This window comes from Sturnira hondurensis, unplaced genomic scaffold (assembly GCF_014824575.4).
Source record: "Sturnira hondurensis isolate 20B ecotype Veracruz unplaced genomic scaffold, ASM1482457v3 Scaffold0017436, whole genome shotgun sequence".
Lineage (NCBI taxonomy): Eukaryota > Metazoa > Chordata > Mammalia > Chiroptera > Phyllostomidae > Sturnira > Sturnira hondurensis.
Window position 1 is genome coordinate 2,989,108 of NW_028090067.1, and position 21,030 is coordinate 3,010,137.

The following is a 21,030-nucleotide window of genomic DNA, read 5'->3' on the forward strand; positions in this document are numbered from 1 at the left end:
TGAGATGTCCAAAAGCCTGGCAGGGAGGTATGAAGTGCTGGGAGGAAGCTGTGCGCCCAGAGGTGCACAGCAGAGCTGAGAGGGAAAGAGAGGTCAAGGCCAGAGGTCGAGGAAGGACAATGGGTTATGACAGGGGATTGCACGGATTCAGTGCAAAGCATCCAAGAAGCAGACAACACCTCACCCCACCCTTGATTGCAGAAGCGAAGAGAAGTGAGGGAAGGGAGATGACTTGTCCAAGCTCAACCAGCTGGTAGTGAAGGGTAGATCAGCACCAAACCCTGCCTCTGCTCCCCGGTTGCTACCTGAGCTCTAGGACACTGACCCCATGACCTAGCTCTTTGGGGAAAGGGCCGCAAAGTTTGAGCTCCTTCCCAATAGCTCCCCTCTTTGAAATTTTCTGTAGCACCAACTCCCAGTCCTACTTTTTAACCTCTTGTAGGGTTCCTCGGTCAGTAAGCTCCTTGAGGCAGGGTCTGTGTCTGGTTCCTCTCAGTGAGACCCTTCTTGTTCACCCTGGGAGGGATGTGTGAGAGCACTGAGCCTCGGGGCTCTTTCCCCATCTCCAAGAGCACATAGATGGGAGGCCTGAGCTTCTGTGGATGTTCCTGGGTTGGGGTGGAGGCAGGGCGGTGCGTACTCCACAGTGGTGGCTGGTGGCCCGGGGGACCGAGAGGCTTCCTGAGAAGCCTGTGAGGATGTCACGGAGCCCTGACTGGCTTTGCAGCTCCCCATGTAGTTTCTCACGCGTGCTCCGGCCACCTGCAGAATCTTTCCAAAACGTTTCATCACCCTTGAGCAAGGAGCTTCTTCTTTAAGTGCCGAATGTCTCCCAAGCAGCACCACCAGCTCAGGCAGGACTCACTCGGACGCCATGCCTCTTCAGTGATTGGCAGAAATACCTCACCTGTCCCGAGGTGTTGATGGAAAGGCAGCCAGAGATGAAGCTCCCACCCAGACCATCCCTAATCTCCAGGACATGCTCCTCCGGCCTCCCTCAAGCTCTGTGCAACTCTGCTTGGCCTTCCCTAGCATGCTGGATGGGCCTCAAGCCCAGTCCCTCCAGTGAGGCAGGGATGGGTCAGGGATGTGGTCAGGGAGGTGAATGCCGCAGGCACATGGAACAAAGCTAGCTGGACAGTATTTACCCACAGAGTCCCAGATTTTTGTCACCTGTACAGCAATTCCAAAGTTGTCCAGAGTCAGCAGCCTAGAGAAGAAACCAGAGAACAACACAGGTCAAAATTCAAGAGGCCGGGGACACCAGGTTTCATGAAAGAGAAAGAAAGAGATTTAGGCACTTTTAGGCAAAAAAGACAGTTCTGACCCTGGTGGAATTCCTGTCCTGGCTCCTTTGCTTTGTCTCCTTTGTCTGGTCTTATTCATTTACAGCAACACAGAAATCAGTTACTTGCTGTCCAGCCTAGGTTACCAATTATTGAAAACAAAGAGCACCCCCCCATACCCCCATGTAAATAGTAGCCTATCATCAGAGGAAATAACAAAGATGGTCGTTCACCTGTCGTATGTGTGCCCTAGTGGGCCGTGTTTCCCGTCCCTCTTCACATCAGCTCTTCCCCATGAAGGATGTCATTTCCTCCATTCTGTGGAGCAGGGTTCTGAGAGGTTAAGTCACTGCCAAGGTCACCCAGACAGATTTATAAGGCTGTCTGTTTCCGGAACCTGTTCCTTTTCATTATCCTATGCCTCTCCCCAAGTGCACCGGCACATCCCTTTCCTGGGAAAAGGACCTTTAGGAAGCTTGTCCAGACCCCTGACAGGGCTGGCCTTCTCTGTGGGTAGACACGGAGTTCTAGGCAGCATGATTATTTAAAGGAATGAAATATAATTCTTTACCGTAAAATCCATCCTCCCAAAGTCCAATGGTCTTCCAAATCCCGTGGTCTTCAGTATTGTTGCAAAATTGTGCAGCCATCACCTAGATACTGTGATTGAGCCTCTTCAGAGAGGCTCCTGGACCTTCCTCCTCTCTCCCCTCTGCCCCATCGTGGGCCCGATGTCTGTGTGAGTCATGGCAGGATAGAGCATTCAGCGGGGTGGGGTCAGATCTTCATCAGCCTTTCATGCCCCAGAAGCGTTGCTTTGTCATAGACTGACCAGCTAGTCACTTGATAGTCTCCTGGTGAGGTAACCTGAGGACATACCCGGGCCTTCCTTAGCTGGACAGGACTTGGGTTCAATGACAGGTAAGCCAAATGGGAATGCCTGTGAGACAGACCCTTCAGAACAAGACAGAGGCAGGTGGAGGGTCCTACGGGGAGCTCCCAGAAACAGCCGGGGACCAGGAGAGGGAGAACCAAAACCTATCTTGCTCCTAGTTCATTTACCTGGACCTGCTTAAAGCTGCCTGACATCCTGGGGCTGGTTTCTGGACTGCTTCTCTTGAGTGTAGGATGACTAAAACGAGCTTAGAAGATCATACATCTCCAGCTTTTTCTGGTCTCTAATGTTCATGAAGCTTTCTACGCATGTCCTGTGTGCAAGGCAGGTGACAGATTCTCAGTGGGACACTCTGGGCAGCTTTGAAGCCAGGGCCGGGACTTAGGACACCTGGATTCCTCCACTGCCCACGGGTAGGTTCTGAAGTCCCTCCCTCGGTTCCCTTTGTTCCGGTGAACCTTCTGGAGTGCTTACTCTGCTCTAGGCCCTGGGCTGGGGCCGAGGTGCTTGATCAGAAAGACAGGGGCCAGTCTTTAAGAAATCAGTGTTCTACTTGAGCCCTTATACATGTAAATATCCCTGGGAGGGGCTCTGCTTTGGCCCCCCAGCCTTTTACAACCCAGGTATTCTACACCAGGTCTTGCTTGGGGGCCATGGAAAGGCCTCCAAGTGCTGCTCTCCTTTATCTGGCTTTTTTCCTGTGGGTGGGCATCCAGGGTTCAGACTGGGACCCCAGCTGGCCCCGGCTGGTATCTTTGTGCCATACGGCACAAATTAGAAATAGGTCTCTCTCTCAAGATGTCTTAATTTTATTTTTGGAAAATCATCTTAATATGATGATTTTGTTAGATCAAGACACTTTATTGCCATCTGCTAGAAAACTGGCATAGTAAATACGCAAACTCTGAGATACCTTCTCTGTGGTTGGTTTCCCCTTAATGCAGCATCTTTGTGCAGCGCCATGACCTGCACGCTGTGTGCGGCCACCTTGGTTAGGGTAAGGTCCGGAGGTCAGTAATTACCGCTGCTGGCTGGTCCCTGCTGCATCTCTCATCCAGCAGAAGTGCCCTCCCCCCTCGAGCAGGACCTTTGATCCTTTTGGAGTGCGAGGACAGGGATGGGAGCCTTGGGGAAAGAAGAGAAGAAGAAACATGGTTCTATGTAGATGGTGAAAGTCTCTATGAATCTCTGCACTCTGGCTCACTCCTGGGTTTACCCAGGAGGCTGGAGCTTTGCGGCCCATTGTTGCAGGGTGATCTAATGGCCAGGTCTTTGGGCTGAAGGTCTAAGAGAATTCTGCAGAAAGGTAAGCAGAAAGCAGGGGCAGAGGGAGGCTCAGGTATGACATTCCTAAGGTACCACAGATGGGAAGTGCAGACCTGGCACCTGGACCTGGGTCTCTGTGTCTCATCAGCTTGTCCCTTTCTCTCCCACTACCCTGGGGGTCTGAGCACTGCTGGAACAGCGTGGGTGCAGATGAGCATGGGAGACCGTGGGTTCTCTTTCTTCAGAGAACTGTCAGGAGAGTGGCGTGTCCTGTTGGCTTGGGATCCAAGGAGACTACTATGGACAGAAGGTACTCTAAACATGCCTCCATCCATCAGCCTCTCCGAGGGGGATTTTTCAGCATGTTTGGCTTTTTTCCTGGTTGGCCAAAAAGTTCATTGCCCCCCACCCCCAGAGATGGCTTTAGTAGTGCTTAGTTGTCTTTAACTTCATTGGAAACAATTTTATTAGATTGTATTGTGACAGCTGTCATATCAGAGGGCATTTAAAAAACTTTTCAGAATTGGTGAATTTCTGTAGCCATTTAAATACTGAAGATGGAAGAAAATATACAACCTGTTTGCCATATTATGTTTTATTAGTTCAAGAAAAGTAAAAACACAACCAAAACACAAAAAAGGATTTGTGTGGTGTATGGAGAAGGTGCTGTGACTGATCAAATGTGTCAGAAGTGGTTAGTGAAGTTCCGTGCTGGAGATTTCTCTCTGGATGATGCCCCACTGTTGGGCAGACCAGTTGAAGTTGATAGCGATCAAATCGAGGCATTTATTGAGAAAGACCAATGTTCTACCATATAGGAGATAGTCGACATACTCAAAATATCCAAATCAATAAAGTTATTAGTGAAAATGAAAAACGTGTCTTTTATTTTATGGGAAAAACTAAACACACTTTTTGGCCAACCCAATATTTCCTCTCCTATTGTCCCTAATCCCAAAAGAGCTGAGCTTCAAAGCAAGTTTTGGTATTTGCTTTTTCCATTCCTTAAGACACGCACGTTTAGTGAGAACTGTTGCTTACCAGGGGCTCCCACCTTTCCTCGGAGGCACGTGGAATGACAATGGCCCCTGCCACAGTTAATTTCTCTCCAGGGCCAGGGAGCCGTACTCAAGTTCCCCAAGAATGAGTTTCACCTTGGTCTCCTGATTGCTGTTGATTGTGATGATTAATTAGGAGGTTTTTAGCTGAAAGGGGGCAGGCGTCTCAGGGAGACCACTGGCGGAGCCACTTTCTGTGTCACGGCTAAGTCAGAAGAGTCATTGTCACACGACGGGGCACACGCCTCATTGTGCTCCCTGCATTTCTTTTCCATCCTTTTCCCCCTGAACCCTGAGCGACCTCTGGTGTGTGTTCTGATCTCCATACCGGTTAAACAGATGTGATGCATTTGATTCAGGGGCACCTTGCAGTAGGCACTGCAGTGGCATTGCGGGCCTCAAGTTGAAGACGGGCAATCCTCGTACATCTGTCTTCTTGACCCATGGGAGCCTTTGTCCTGCGGTGAAGCCGGGAGGAATGCTGCGGTGCTGAGTCTCTGTCTCCTTGGAGACAAGGGAGCAGACATGGAAAGGCATCTACAGTCAAACACGGTGCTGCAGATCACAGATGAATGACAAGTGAGGAGACTGGTGGTGCGCTTTAGGAGTCCAGAGGGCTTCTTGGAGAAGGTGTGACTCGAGCTTGAGTCCTGGAGAATGCTACCCAGCCCTGCCAGAGGGACCTGGGGCTCTAGCACAGCCATGGCAGGCACATTCTCCATTTGGTCTCACCTCCAGCCTTCTCCATCCCTGCTTATTGCTCACCTTTTGCTAACCATTGTCTCCTTTGCCACCTGTCATCCACCCTTCTGCAAGCCCTCATCTCCTCAGCCTTTTTCCAGCTCTCTCCCCTCAGTGTCTATGTTTCTGATTATTCCCCCCAGTTAGAGTTACTTGCATTCTTCTGCATTGAATCTCATTTTGTTATTTCCTGTCCCATATTTTCTAAACTCCCCAGGTCCCTTCTCATTTATTTCCCCATCCTCTCTGGTGCTGTTTGCAGCACCGCCCAGTTTGTTATCATCTGCAGATTTAATTAGCAGGGTTGATGATCTCTTTTCTTCCAGACCAGGGGCTATGGGAAGGAACAGGCGGTCTCAGGCGGGGCCAGCCCACAGTGGTGTGTGTGACAAGGTCACGGCTGTGGAAAAGCCTCTTTTGGCTGTGTAGAGGGGACACGTTCCAAACCAGGCTCTCGCCTCGTATAGGGAAAAAGTGCCCCAGGAGCCAGGTTTTTCTGGGAAAAAAGGGAGGATGCTGGAAACTGGATTGCACAAACCCCCTCAATTCAAATTCCTCTGTCTAGAGACACCCTCTGTAAAATCTGGTTATTAATTAGCACTGCACACCTATTATGTGCCAGGCATTGTCCTGGAAGTCTTTCCTGTGTAATTGCTGATCCTCACAAGCCGTCCGTGAAGTCACTGTTGCTTCTGAATTATTATGTTTTACTTTACCAGGAAGGAAACTGAGTCTCAGAGAGGCTAACCATGTATCCGTGGTCACACAGAGAGCAAATGGCAGAGGGGGGATTTTAAGCCAAGCCTCTCCGAGCCTTTCCTTTCATGCACCTGGCTTCTCCGAGACCCCGCTCACTCCATCCCCTAGCCCGCAGACCAGTCTAGGCTCATGGATTGTTTTCATAGCACTCTTGGCAGTGGGCTGACTTTGGATATTTTTGGAAGCCCACAAAAGAATCAGCTCCTCTATTCTCTTTTTATCATCATAGCGATGGGTCTTTTCCTCAGTGTCTTTGATCAGCTCATTAATATCAGATTCGAGATCTAGATTTTGGCTACTTTAATAGCCTTTACTAATAAGCCAGTTTCTTTCAACTTTATGTTCATACCTCTCAGGTCTGAGTCTGCTGAGGGAGGGGGGTGACCGGTGCGATAATTGCTAACACTGGCTTTTATGTCAGCTCTGATCTGTGGGCAGCACAGTGGTTTTGACTCCAGCTCCTGGAGCCCCCAGGCAGTGATTCTTGATGGAGCACAGCATGTTTCAGGAAGGGTAATCTTTCCTCAGGTGCAACTTTCCAGTATATTCACAGAAGCATGTTCGGCATCCCGCCCTCTGTCCACTAAATGGTCCTGGTACACCCTAGTCATTGTGACGGTCAGGAGCTCCCACCTATTTCCACGGGGAATGGTACAACTCTTGTGGTTTGGGTAAAGGTGACAGAGACCATCTCAGGGACATGGAGAGGGGCTCGAGCAGGGGGCACACTGGCCCTCTGAAGCTCACTTAGTGTAGTGCCTTGAAATATTTGGTTAGAAGAAAGGGTTATTCAGCTAAAGTGCTTTATAACAAGTCCTATAGATTTTGCAGCTTCCTTGTTCATGTTCAAAGTGGGCCCCGCCTTCCGATATGAGACTCTCTTATGAAGGATGAATGGCCCTTAGAAGGAAGGGCCATGGCCCTGCCTTTAAGAAATATGCCTTCTCTGACCTGGAGGGGGTCACAGTGGCACATGGGAGACTTGCTTCTTCATTCTGTTGACTACAGCCCACATCAACCGCAGAGGAGATGGACAGTTGCTGCTCATATATTGCATTTCTTGGTCTCGCTGGAGAATGGGAAGTTGTTCCCAGTGTGAGCACCACTGAGAAAGGGGGAAGGCGTTCTCTCAGGGTTCCCTACAAGAGGGACTTTTGTCATTCTTTATACTGTTAAAGAGATAATGAATCCAGGTGAACGTATAGTGTTGGCCCACCGAGATCGCTATTGTGAGGTCAACAGCAGTGTGGTGAGCAGTTCCGGCCAGCACGGGCAGGCTAGTCTCCTATGCTGCACTTTCTTTCTTACACTCTTTCTCATCTTGTTCCTCCTTTTCTGTGCCACCCACAATCTTTTTTGCACATGTAAATCCTATCACACAATGTCCAAAGTTCAACTCAAGTTCTCTCTCTTCCATAGCATTATTTCTGGCCCTCCTAGCTCAGAATTAGCTCTTCTACTGGTTTCTTATATCAGTGAGAACACTTGGTTGCATTGTAGAAAACCCAGCTTAAACTGGCTTGAACAACAAAGGGAATTTATAAGCTCATGTCTTCAGAAAGCCTAATATGTAGGTCTGGTAAGGCTTGATCCAGCAGCTCAAATGATGGCCTTAAGGATTCCTTATTTCTCCATCTTTCTACTCAACCTTTTTCAGGGTGCACTTCATTTTACTTACTCAGTGGTCCCTTGGCTGACCCTGGCCTTCCTTTTCTGGAGCAAATTGCTTTTTCCAGGAATGCTGGTCAACATCTCCTTGCATCTTATTGGTTCTGATTGCGTTACAAACATATTCCAGAGCCAATTGTTTGGGCTAGGGGGATGGATATGCTGATTGGCTCAAGCTAATTGGTCCTGTCCTAGAGTTGGTGGTGGGGTCAGTTCTACTGAAAACATGTGGCTGAGGCTCAGGAGGAGTATTTCTCTCGGAGCAAAATTTGTTAGTTGTTAATGAGTGAAAAGGAAGGCAACAGACAAATGAGCATTGCATAGTAGTCCTGCCCATTGTACATTAATCACCTCGCTTATGATGTTATTCATCTGTCTAGAATGTTAGATATCATTTCTCCGGTTTCCAAAGAAACTGAAAGCTGTGTGATGGTGTGATGGCTTATATTTCTTCTGTATACCCTTAATTCTTAGCACATTGCTGACACACGGTTGTTCCCCAATAAATACTTGCTGAATTGAAATATGCTGGGAGGAGTGAATCATAGGAAATAGTGCAAGTATTCCTTAGGGGAGAGGTGAGTCACCAGTAAAAGAAAGCAAGGGCTCATCAGTGTGTGTGGGGAGGGAAGTTAATTCCTGATAGCAGGAAGGTTTTGTAGAAGTGTCTTGAGGAGGGGAGAAAAGTATCAAGATAAAGAAATCACCTAAGTTTTGAGTTAGGAGGGACTTAGAGATACGGGTACTTTTAGAGGTAATATGATGAGCTTTTACATGCCTGGAAATGCTTCTCTGAGTGGGACGTTTATCATATGGGCCAAAGGAATGAAGGTCAGAAAGGTGATACTTACTGCACATTCCCGCCCAAAGGTTTGGCGGCCGTTGAGTTCACTGGTGCTCATTGCTGACCCACAGGTGACTATGATTTATTGTCCAATCTGGGACATTTTTGATAATGCTGAAGTGCTAGGCTGGATAGCATGATGATGCCAAAGACATAAACTGGCATGGTCCCAGCTCAACTTGGATCCATTGCTCATCCCTGGTGTAAGGATCTACCAACCACCCAATGAGGGGGCCTTTTGCCCACCACTCTGCATCTCCATTCCGTTCCTCTGGGCACTGAAACGGTGGCCCTGTCCTGGCGAGGGTGACTGGGAAGCACACCTGTCCGTGACAGTCAGCATTCTGCGGCATGTGATTCTACTTGCGGATACCTCCCGTCCAAAATAGTTTTGCTGTGACGCCTAGGAAAGGGCAGCGTTTTCCTCCGGCCTTTCCTCATGCTTTACCTCTGAGCTCTTCCTTTCTGTTGGGGCTGAGCCCGGGTGCCTGAAGCCTGGCCGTCAACTCCCTAGCCTTTGTTCGTTTTGGGAGAGGCCTGTCCTTTCTGCCAACATCTTCAGTGCTCATGGATTTTTATCTTCCTTTTTTTTTTTGGTAGAAATTTGGTCTCTGGCTCCTGAATTTTGTTCAGCCTCTTACTATTTGCCTTGTAAATTCCAAAGAGAAACATTCTCTATTACCTTTAACCTCACTTGGTGTTCAGGTACATGCCAAGAACTATGAATCAGCTGTAATTTCTCTCAGGTGGGATCCAAGAAGCACGGAAGGATCCCCATAGAGGTCCAGGGCTCTGCAGTCCAAGGAGCAGGGGCAGCTTTTCCCTTTGATTGCCAAGGCAGAGATTTGGAAGTGGCTGCTGTGAGCTTGCTCTTAAAGGAATATGTACATACACACACACACACACACATATATATATATATATATATACACACACATATATGTGTAAATATATTATTGTTTGCAAAATATTTTCATGTATATAATTTTATTTGATCATGAGATATCATGAAATCATAGGTAACTTTTAAATATTTAGTAATTAAAAACTAAAATATAAAGCATTGTTAAATAAATAACATTTATTTACCTGGCTGGTATAGCTCAGTGGATTTTGCACAGGCTGTGAACCAAAGGGCCGTTGCTTTGATTCCCAGTCAGGGCACATGCCTGGGTTGCAGGCCAGGTCCCTAGCAGGGGGTGAGAGGCAACCACACATTGATGTTTCTGTTCCTCTTTTTCTCCTTCCCTTCCCCTTTCTCGAAAAATGAGTAAATAAAATATTTTAAAATATAGTGTTTATTTAATAAAAACAGCATATTTGATGAAAATGATAGCGTTCAAGACAAAAAATTATGACAAGTATGGCATTGTTTTCCATTTTTGCAAATCTTTTATTCCCTAGACTTATTGAAGTATAATTGATGTATAATAAGCTGCACATATTTAAATATGTTGAGTTTTGACATATGTTTACACCTGTGGAGCCACCAGCATAAACAAGATAATGAACATATCTTCTCTTGAAAGATTCCATGGGTCCCTGTGAAGAGTCCATCCTTCTCTCCATTAGGAGTTGTTATTATTTATTACAATTATTTTAACATGGCCCTGAGTTCCAAGAGTTTTGATGACATCAAATGGTGCAGCTTGTAAGTGACAGAGCAGGGGCTGAAGACCGAGTGCTCAGGCCCTACTGCCCATGGCTTCCCCGTGACCTGTCCTACATGGTGGAGATTTCCCCTTATTTCTTCTGTGGGATTTTTGAAGTAGAATGAAGTCAGGGGAATACTTAGCCCCACACTATGGCTGACTCCCCACATAGTACTCCTTCTAGGGTGCTGTGCTGCCCTTGGGGGGACCACTGCAACTCAGGGATTAGGTGGGAAGCAGGTTCTCTCAGCCCTTGCTGTGTAAGAGGGTCTGACTCCGAAGTGTTCCTGTGTTTCCCTCACTACGTCTTCACCTGGGCTTTGAGCAGAGGTGTTCTGGGTGGCTCCCTTCTGAAGTGCAGTGACGTGTAAAGAATAGAGATGAGACTGTGGTAACAGGTCTAGCGATCATCTTTTCTGGACACCTGCCCATTTTGGTAGCTGCCCCAAGGGATTCTTCCAGCTAAGAATGCCCTCCCCTTCCAGGAACTTTGTTGATAGCTTTTTGCTTTGAAAAAAATATGACAAGAGTGGCTGAGTTTTTATCTATATACGTTCCTGGTTGGGTTGTCCCCAGTATTTGGTGGGGAACTAGGGGAAGCCTTTTCTATCTGAGAGGTGATGCTGCTGGAACATTGGGCTCTCTGGGACAGGGTTCATGGGCATTAGGTCCTGCCCTTCACCTTTGCTGATGATCGGCCCGGCCTCACCGGGGCCTTCCAGGAGAGCAAGTTTTTCATCTTCCCTCCTCCTGCCAGGACATTCTTCCCTGTGCTCAATTCCAGGTTCGTGTGACTCTGCGGGGTCTAGGCAAAGCCTGCTCACTGGCCGTTCGTTGGAAGTTCCTGATAGCTGAAGGGAAGTGAAGACTTTGGTCTTAATGACAGTACAGGTAGAACATGGTGCTCCTTAAATGGAGCAGTTGTAAGGACCGTTTCATTTCCTGCTCTCATTTCAGAAGTCTCCGTGCTACACCCCACACCCTTCCTTAGGCTCTGATGATGGCTTCCCTGGCCACAGTCTCAGCACCACCTGGTATAACTCCTCCAGCTGTGTGAACATCAACCACGATGATCTGAGAATGTGGGAGTCCCTGGGGGTTCCTCTCATGCTCCCTGTCAGACCGCACGCCATTGGTCCTTGCTGGTCCAAGATGACCTGGGTTGCTGATACCTTAGAGGATTCCGCCTTGCTCTGCCCCTCTTCATTGTCTACATGCTCATCTTCCCGCCCTTCCTCTGGCAACTCCATTCCTGGGCCATGATGTGCTGCAGCTGATGTTCTGGGCTCACAGCAGGGTCTGGGACCAAAGTACACTCAGGCGTCTGGGGTCAGTATTGAGGTGGCTTGGCAGGACTGTGTGGGAAGGAGGCTGTGGAGTATCGGTTTCCAGGGTTTGGCTGGGGCTGCCTCCCATTCATTCTTGTTTCTCTAGAGGGAGGACGTGGTCTTGTGAAGCCACATGCAATCCTTGGATAACAACAGCAAGCCATAAACAATATGAATACTTTCACCAGGAGAAGTGTGTGTCCCATAGTCCCTGAAGAGGGCCGTGGGCAGTGGCTGGAGCACTGGAGAGGTGGCTAGGAGTGCAGTTAGCCCCTTCTCACCGCTATTCCGCTGCCCTTCATCTGCTTAATCTCTTGTGAAGGGAGGGGCTTCAGGCTGCCCTTGGGTGGGTTGGGATCCCTTGGGGATATGTGATATCATTTGCTCACTGGCACTATGGACCCTGGCATCAGGAGACCCGGATTCCATTCCCAGCTCTGCTACTCACTAGCTCTATGTGCAAGCCCAAGCAACTCAGCTTCTTGAGCTCCAGGTCTTCATCTCTTACCTGAGAAAGATATGTTGAGTGTCCTTGGAGATTTCTTTATCTCCATAGTTCCTTGGCCAAGTCAGTTCACTCTTATGAGATTCACTGTGCCCACCAGCTGGCTCTGCTTGGAGCTGTCAGCATGGAGATGTTGAATATCATCATGGAAGCCTAATGTTTGGCAAGTAAAGATACCAAAGACTTTTACAGTTGACATCTCTTGTTTTCCAGAGTATCCCTGATTCTTCTCCTTAATGCTATAACACTCTTATAAGCCTATAAGGAAGAGAGATTTCAGGTATACTCAGTTCCAGTTCAGTTCAGGATTTTTTTCTAAGTACCAGAATGAGTTTGTGCTGATGCATGAGGTCTCTAGGAGAGGGAGCGGTGATCTGCAAGTGCTGTGGGGACCAGGGCTACCGATCAGAATGGGGAGGCCATCCTGCCAGTTCTTCACAAGGCTCCTGATTAGGCGGAAACTTGGGTAACTGTAGTTGTCAGCATCAGAAAGGATTCAACAATGACACTTAAGGAGAACTAAATTATTCTATTAAATTGGAACTAGATTTAAATTTGGTTGGCCAAAAGTACCAATTACTTTCTGTACTATGGTATCCAATTTTTAGACATTTGTCATAGGATCCAAATTGAACCTACTAGATATATATTTTTGAAGTTGCCATACATACTTACTGAGCATTTACTATATTCCAGGCATTGTGTTGGCTGCTGAGGGCAAAGCATAGAACAAAACATGTTTTTTTTGCCCCCTCTCATGGGGCTTAATGTCTAGTCGAGGAGACAAACGTCAAACACCTACATACAGTAATTGCAACAGCGAAGGAAGACAGGAGCTATGCAGGCAAGAGGGGAACCAAGGGGTTCAGGAAGGGCCTCCTGGAGGAAGTCATGTTTCAGTTGAGACCCCATTAGGACGTGGCGGGATCTGGGGTGGGGAGGACTTTGCAGTGAAGGAGACAGAGTTCAAGGAGGTTCTGAAGTAGGAGGCTGGCTGGATGAGGAGGCGCCAAGGTGGGAAGCTGGTACGAGCAGTTGGAAACCAAGGAGAAGGGTTGTGCGGCTGGAGTCCAGGGAGGAGGGGGAGAGGTGCAAGTGCCTTAGAGAATGTACACGTGATTAGCCTGCTGTCAGGGCAAGTTCAGAGAGGAAGAGAGAAAGGGAGAGAGTGAGAGACTGATTAGGCAGCACGCAAGTTCAAGATGGTGACCTGGCTTTGCCTCTTTGTGAACTCAGTTTTCTGTTGGTTTACTTAGTGGCAAGCAGGTCTAGGAAAAAAACTGATAACACAACTTAAAAGAGACTGAGAAAGACGAGAGTCAGGTTGTGATTGAAGAGTATTTATTTCTTTTGATGAGCGTACTCATGCTCTCTTCTTGGGTGCCTTCTTCCTGATACTTAGGGATTGGAGGAACAGAATTTATAGGTTTTAATGAAAATAAAAGACACTGAAAGAAGTCGTATAGTGTTTGTTGCGCATTTCAGCTGAGCTGGAGAAATTTTCCTGCCCAATCATATATCTCACAGTTCTTGCCAGGGAAATAGTTGCATCCCTCAGGTGGGCATGCTTGGGCTTTCCTAGAGAAATCTTTGTGCACTGGTTCTCTTTTCTCTGATGACCAGAACCAAATTGTATGTCATGACTTGTTTTGCATGGACTTAAATTTTAGTTGCTTGATGGGATTTTGGAGCCCCCATGATGATGCAGGCATTCCTGGGGGCCGGGTACCTGAAGGTCTGCAATCCAATGTGGGTACTTGGCTTTTCACAGGAAAGAATGAAAAGATGAGCCAGTGTAGAGTTTCAGGTGAAAGAGAATTTATTAGTGAAGCAGTGAGGTAGAGAGTGGCTGTTCCACAGACAGAGTAGTGCTTTCCTCGTGGGATTTACCTTTTTTTAATTGAGGCTCTTTTAGTTGAGGGTAGGGCATTCGATAAGGGGGGAGAAATATTTGGGATTTATCCCCAAAAGGGATGGAGATATTTTGGAAGAGCCCCATCAGCCATTTTGTGTCCTTATATGGGCTTACTGTTTCTGATTATGACAGCGTGGGGGATGCCAGTGTATTACAATGAGTGCATAATGAGGCTACGGGTTACCACATGGTGAAATGAGTTGCCATATTGGATAGAGCTGGTCTTCTGCCAATTCTAAGCCATTAATCTGTTGGGGGTTGCTCTAAGTATCTCCATGACAGACCTTGTAGCCCTTACAGGTTACAGCTGTTTTGCCACACACCCTATCACATTGATTACTTATTTATAAAATCTATTTTAAGGATAAATTATATGCTCTGGAGACTGATCTTTTCTACTTTGTTATATTTGTGTTGGGTTCAGAAAATGTTTTCTGATTTTGTTCACAAATCCTGAAGATATTTTGAACTTGTGAATTCCTTTAGGGTCCATGAGACATTTTGAAAATAGGGATGGGGGATGGGTGAACAAGGTGAAGGGGAATATCGTCAATATTGTGATAAGTCTTCAGGGTGATAGTTAATTACTAGGCTTGGTAGGGTGATCACATTGTAAAGTATGTCAAATCATTATATTGTGCACCTGAAACTAATATAATATTGTACATCAATTAGATTTCGAAAATTGGGAAAACAACCCCCCCCAACAAACAAACAAAAAAAACAAAAAAAGTTCAAGGCAGTAAACCAGGATTACTTATCCACAATTTTAATATAACAGCAATTGTTTTTCTTTAAGTCTTTTCTGTCAATTGCAAGAATTTAAGGAGGATCTACTGTGTGTCCAGTGCTGTGCTGGATGCTTGAGGAACACAAAGGGAGTTTCAGATACACTCCCTGTAAGAAACAGTCATTTTAGTCAGTAATGGCTGACATCTATTGAATGGTCCAAATTCCAGGCCATATAATATAGACTTCACGTACTTTGCCTCCAGTTCTCATGACAGTCCTGAGGTGTATCTCATCTTCCTCATTCCAATGAAAAAACAGACATTCTTGGATAAGCAACTTGCCCGATGCCCCATGGCTACAAAATCCAGGATTCAAATCTTACTCTGTTTGAATCTGAAGCCCACTCTTTCTACCCCCTACTGTGCCTCAAAGAATCCAGATACAGGGCAGAATGAAAGTCTGTTGGGCCTAGAGAGCAATGAACTTTTCTTCCTTTTTCTCTTTCTGCTTCTCCTTTTCCTTCATCTTCCTTTTCTTCTTCTTGTTATTTTTTAGCTCAATCTCTGTTAACTTCTAATGTTAGATTCTTGGGTTAGTGAAAAGGGCGTCTGCATTTGTTGATGATTCTATTCAGGAATTTTTGTTTTTTCTTCAGGAAACATAGCCAGTCACACCAGCTAATATTTCACATTAGCTCTCAAGTTTTTCTTTTTAGGAGAAAGTAATAATATGGCATGGCATAAAAGGAACACGATGACTAGATGTTAGTACCACAAAACTGCACTCTAGGTTTTATTTTCACTTGAAACAATTTCTGTTTGAGGAGAATGGAGAGGAAGCATGCTTTGCTAGAGGCAACTAATGCCCCCACATTGGGAACGATGTTGCATTAGTATAAGGTTGGGCTGCAAATGATAAAGCCTCTTAAATTCACAATGGCTAACTAACTAAGGTAGAACTTTATATTCCACATAAAAATCCAGAAGATAGCCGAGGGCTGCTGTGACAGTTCATAGAATCAGGACTCTTGATACCTTCCTATTCCTGGCCTTGATTTTGATCTTCAGGTCTAAGATCCTTATATCCATGTGCTAGGCAGTAGATCAGGGGTAGCAAAGAAGATGAAGGGGCAAAAGCCATCTACTTACTGTCTCTGAAGAGGGTGGCCAGAAAGTGCTTTACATCACTTCCCCTTACACCATATTGGTCAAAAATTAGTGTTATGGTTACACCTAACTACAAAGGAGATAAAGTCTCAATTCTAGATGCCATGTGCTTATTTCACGAATCAAGAAAAGGAGGATGACTGTCAGGGGACAGCTAGCGTTCTGCCACCAAGGCCATGGGATGTGACCCTGGCCCTTCCAGTCCTATCTCAAACTTTGAACATCTTTAGCCACTTAATGGACATTTGGTACACCCTTGAGCCTCTAATTCTATGTAAAATTTTTAAAAAAGACAAAACAAAATATATTAAAATCAATAAAAGTGTTGATTTCATCTTAGAGGGATGACACTATTTGCAATCTTTCACCCAAAACATTGTTTCTTGGGCCAAAATGAAGGGCTGGGCCCTAGGTCAGCTTTAGAGATGCCTTTTTACTTCTTATTTTCACTAAATTAGAAAATCTCAAATTACAGTTGGAAGTGGCAGCAAGTGATCAATGACTCTGTCTAGTAGTTCTGGATATTGCAACCGTAGACGGACAGAGAAGTTGGGGAGATTTCCGCACTGAAAGCCACTTCCAGGGTTTGGCCACAACTATGTCCACCTGGCGGCTGGATGGTTATTTCATCTTAGGGCTGCCTTGTAGCTTCTTTATATGATTCAATTTTAGTCAAAAGAGCATGCCTTTATGTCCTGCTTCAGGCCTTGGATGTGGTTTTCAACCGTGCTCGCTCGCCTGTCACACCTGTCTTTGATGGGAGGAGGAAATCATCAGACGGAGCATTGCCGGCCGGGATTAAAATACTTGTTTTTGTCATACTATGTAACTGTGGACAAGTTGTTTAAATATTTCCTGCCTCGATTTCCTCAGTTGTTAAGAAGAGGTGGTGACAGTCCCTGCTTCACAGCACGTGTGTGACTGTTCTGTGCTCGAAAACACACGACCTCCTGACTCTGTCCTGACACATGATAGATGCTCAGGAAATAAGCACCGTGGTTATTGTTATTGTTTGCAGGTATTTGTAAACTCTAGACCAGCCCCAACTTTCATATCACAGTTCAATATTTTTGCAGAATCCTGACTTCTTTTTTATTCTTTTCCCTTGTCAATCATCAATTCTTTTATTCCCAAAGAAGGGACAGGTTCTGGATGTTTGAATTACTGAATATGTTGTACAGCCACCACTCAAAATCACAGAAGTACCCCTGGCTGGTGTGGGTCAGTGGGTTGAACGCAGGCCTGCAAACCAAAGGGTCCCTGTTTAGATTCCCAGTCAGAGCACATGCCTGTGCTGTGGGCCAGGTCCACAGTAGGGGGCGCTCAAGAGGCAACCACACATTGATGTTTCTCTCCCTTTCTTCCTCCTTCCCCCTCCCCTCTCTCTAAAAATAAGTAAATAAAATCTTTAAAAAATCATAGGAGTAGTCTTCATTTATGCTATGAACATTATAAAATGCCTTTTTATTTTTACATCATTTCAAAAACATATGTGAACACCATTATAGTCAGTGGAGAAAACAGTCTTGTCACTTAATTCTCCACCTGGCACACTGGAAAGGCAGACAGATGGTCAGAGGCTGTGTGTGGATGGCTTCCACTATTATCTTCAACACCGAACAAAGACCAGAGGGTGAGTGGTTGACCACCAACTGGTCTCTGTGAATGAAGCTGGGGGATGATAGTCAAAAGGAACACTGATTTTATGTGAACAGTGGCATCTTTGCCGAACAGAGTTGGTGCTGTCCCAGTGCTGGTCTCTGTGCATCCTGCTTCGCAAAATACACAGTAATTTAATGAAAGCCTCCTCTCCTCCTGTAGTGTGGGTTCTTGGGGGGTAAGTGGAACGAGAAGCTGCAAGCCCGTCTCTGCAAGCCCGACTCTTGCTACGTCCCCTCTTCCCACCCTGCCCCTCAGAGGCTGTACCCTAGTGGCATGTTGGCCAGCACACCAGGACCTTCCCGCTGTGGTGCACAGGTTCGAGGTGATTTCCCACAGTCCTGTGGTGAAGGAATTTTGCTAGCGTTGTGTTCTACTTTCTCTGTGGCCACAGTGTTCATGGGGAACTTTTCAGGTAGTTCTCACAAACGATAGGGCTTTTGTCTATTTTTCCTAGTTATTCTGCTTTCTTTCATTCTTTATGGACAAAATCAATTCAGTTTACAGAAAGCATTTTTTCCTGTGTGTTCTTGTTCTGAAAAAAAGTTGAGGTTTTATTTGAAGGTGAGTAGAAACTGATGGCTCCATGTCCTAATCTGACCCGTTTTTACAGAAGACACTGCAGTCGGGGCCAGATGGATTGTTGAGTCACGAGACCTCAGTTTCAGCCCTGACCGGTGTGGCTCAGTTGGTTGGGCGTCATCCCACAAAGCGAAAGGTCGCTGTTGGATTCCTGGTGGGGGCACGTAGGAGAAGCAACAAATTGATGTTTCTCTCCTTCTCTTTCTCCCTCCCTTCCCTTCTATCTAAGAATAAATAAGCACTTAAAAAAAAAGACCTAATTTTCAAATACCCATCACTGTATTTCCTTTCCTTACTTTTCGTTGTGATCCTCACAGAATCACTTGACCTGGAACATACTCCTACATTCACATTCCATATGCACACTGGAGCCCTGTTCATGCTTTATGCTCATGTTAGTATTTGGAGTTGCACTATTTACATTATTATTTATATGATTACTGTTAGGCTTAGGTGAACCACTTTTGTGATTTGGGGCTATGACCAAGCACAACAGTAGAACAAAAATATAAACTTAGCAACAGTGAAAATAGTGAATGGAGACAAATGGCAGCTGTCACTGAATGCTGGCGGAGGTAAAGCAAATAACGGCTATAAAGAGTTAACAGGATTTTTATGAAAGTCATAATTGCTCACATTTCAAATCTGTGAACACAGTGGTTTTAACTTCCCCTGAGGCCACCGAACCCTAGGAACTACACCTGGGGGACACTACCCTGTGGGTTTGGCTGAGAACGTTTCTGGATGGGGTATGGGTAGGCGGAGACTGGTCCCTGGTAAAGTTTGAAGAGAACAAACCCCAGAACTTGGAGAAACACCAGCTTGGGGCTTCTGGTTTGGGGAGCCAGAAATTTAAGGTATGTTCCTATAAGCGTTTCTGTTTCTTCTTCCTTTGTACATTACAGAGTAAAAGCCAAGGATCCATCTTTGTCCGGATACACGCCCCGTGGCAGGTGCTGGCCAGAGAGGCTGAGTTCTTGAAGATCAAAGTTCCCACCAAGAAAGTATGAATATGTTTCTTCTGGGTTTGGGGGCCTCTTGAGGGCTGGATGTATGTGAATAATTTGGGAACAGGGTGAGGTGGGACATGGCTTTTGTGAAGTTGAAGTCACACTTACCTCCCCAGGGACCCTAAGTACAGGGCAATGATGTGGGTGGGACAGGAAAGAGAGTTAGGATGGGGCGAGGCCTGGGTTTGGAAACCCTCTCACTTTGGAGGTCCACCTGGGATGTGCTCCACGCGAAGCCAAACATGGTGCTGATCCAGCTTCTTGATTTCCCCGTTGTACCTTCTTTCTCCCTCTCCTTGGGGTCCCAACGCTGCCAGGCATTTTTTTTTTAACAGTGAATGTAGCGATAAGAGCAGGCAGCCAGCCATGCTGACTGGGTCAGTGGCATGTGGGGAACCCACAGCAACCTTGCTGTGAAAGTTTTTGTTCTGACTCTGCCTCTAAGCATTGTGTTTGGTGGGTTTCGCCTGCCCTGTCTGTAAAATAGACCTCTGCTAATCAGAAGAGTTGATCAAAATTATTTGGGAATATTTTCAAAATGTTCATACCAGTGTTCCACCTTGGTTTTTTGTTGTTGTTGTTGTTGTTTTTGTGTGGGGGGGTGGAATGAGATTCTAGCATCAGTATTGTGAAAAAAATCCCCGGGAGGTGGTGACCCGTATCTGGGTTGAGAGCCACACAGTTTGGATGGTTTGGGCATCCTTTTCTGTAGATATAATCTTTGTATAATTTAAAAATCTTCCCAGGGAATTCCTAGGTGATGATCTTCTAGTAAAACAAAATCCAGAAATCAGCTTCAGAAAGAAAGCAAGGCCGCAGATTCACCATTCTCTTTCTGTCTACTAGGCGTTTTAGGGAACATGTGTGGAGGTTGGCTTTGGCCATTTGGGATGTCTCTAGGAAGGGGCCTGGGGCAGTTGATAATCTAGTTTAGCTTTGGAGGTTAACCGTGAGTGATCTGTGGTGATCTGTCTCTTTATCTCTCTCTCTGCTTCTTTGTCTCCGTCTCTGTATCCTTGTCATACACGCCCCATCCATACTGTCATTTCACAAGAGGTGACCGAGCTCTGTGGAGATCATCTTCATCATTCTAACGACCATAAGTTCCACTTCCCCACCAATGACAGAGCTCCTTTTTGTTACCTTCTGTACCACTGTGTCACCTGCCTTCTTCACCATCTTCACTACCATTAGTGTCCTTACAGTCGGCAACACCATTCTGATGAGCTTTTTGGCTGTGCTTACACTGTCTTCACTGCCAACAGATTTACCATCCCCTTCCAAACTCACTCACCAAGTACCATCATGTATGATGGCATTATAAATCCCTTCCTCAAGGAGGATAAAGTCTGGGGCTCTGTGTTTTACAGGTTCATCCAGATGGATACTACCTCCATGGCAGGTGGACACAAGACTAGTAAACAATGAACAAACACAGATGTGGATATTAGCCACAGACTTCTGCTAATAAAATGTTTTGAGGTCACATGTCTGAGTGTTTAGGCTTCATAAGGACCACACTGATCTTTTCTCTCTTGTATTGCTGTGTTTTGTTTCCTAGTGTTAAACCTTTCACTCCCGTCACTGCTCTCCTCAATCAGAGATGCAATGTGTCATCTCTGTTCTGGGTATTTGCTCCCGCTCCACAGATGTTCTCCCAGTCTGCTGGCCACAGGACCAAGCCTTAGCCTCGGACCCACGCTTCTGCTTTTCTCCCATGGTGTCCTAACTCAGCCAGCCCTCTGTTTCTCTTTCTTCTGTCGACTTTCTAACTTCAGTATGTACATTTCTTCTCCTTTCTCTAATTTATCTGAGTTTCTAATGTTCTGTTAATCTCACTGTATGTATATCTTACTTCCTATGTTTTTATCTTTGCTGGCTGGTCCATGGAAAGAAGGTGAGCCAAACTCTGATGCCCATCTGACTGCCTCTGTCCCCCAGAATGATCCCCTTAACAGGAAACC

The 21,030-nt window shown here is 46.2% G+C and overlaps 1 protein-coding gene across 6 annotated transcripts in view; it reads left to right on the forward strand.

The window, feature by feature from the left end:
• The window catches only part of ANO2 (anoctamin 2), a 329,301-nt gene that overhangs the window by 58,532 nt on the left and 249,739 nt on the right, over positions 1-21,030 (forward strand). For 3 of the 6 annotated variants that reach the window (XM_037068063.1, XM_037068065.1, XM_037068067.1), the window contains 2 exons: positions 18,962-19,060; positions 20,961-20,963. In XM_037068063.1, the coding sequence (XP_036923958.1) occupies positions 18,962-19,060; positions 20,961-20,963 (102 nt within the window). The remainder of the gene's footprint in view (positions 1-18,961; positions 19,061-20,960; positions 20,964-21,030) is intronic. The other 3 variants (XM_037068064.1, XM_037068066.1, XM_037068068.1) reach the window with 1 other exon arrangement.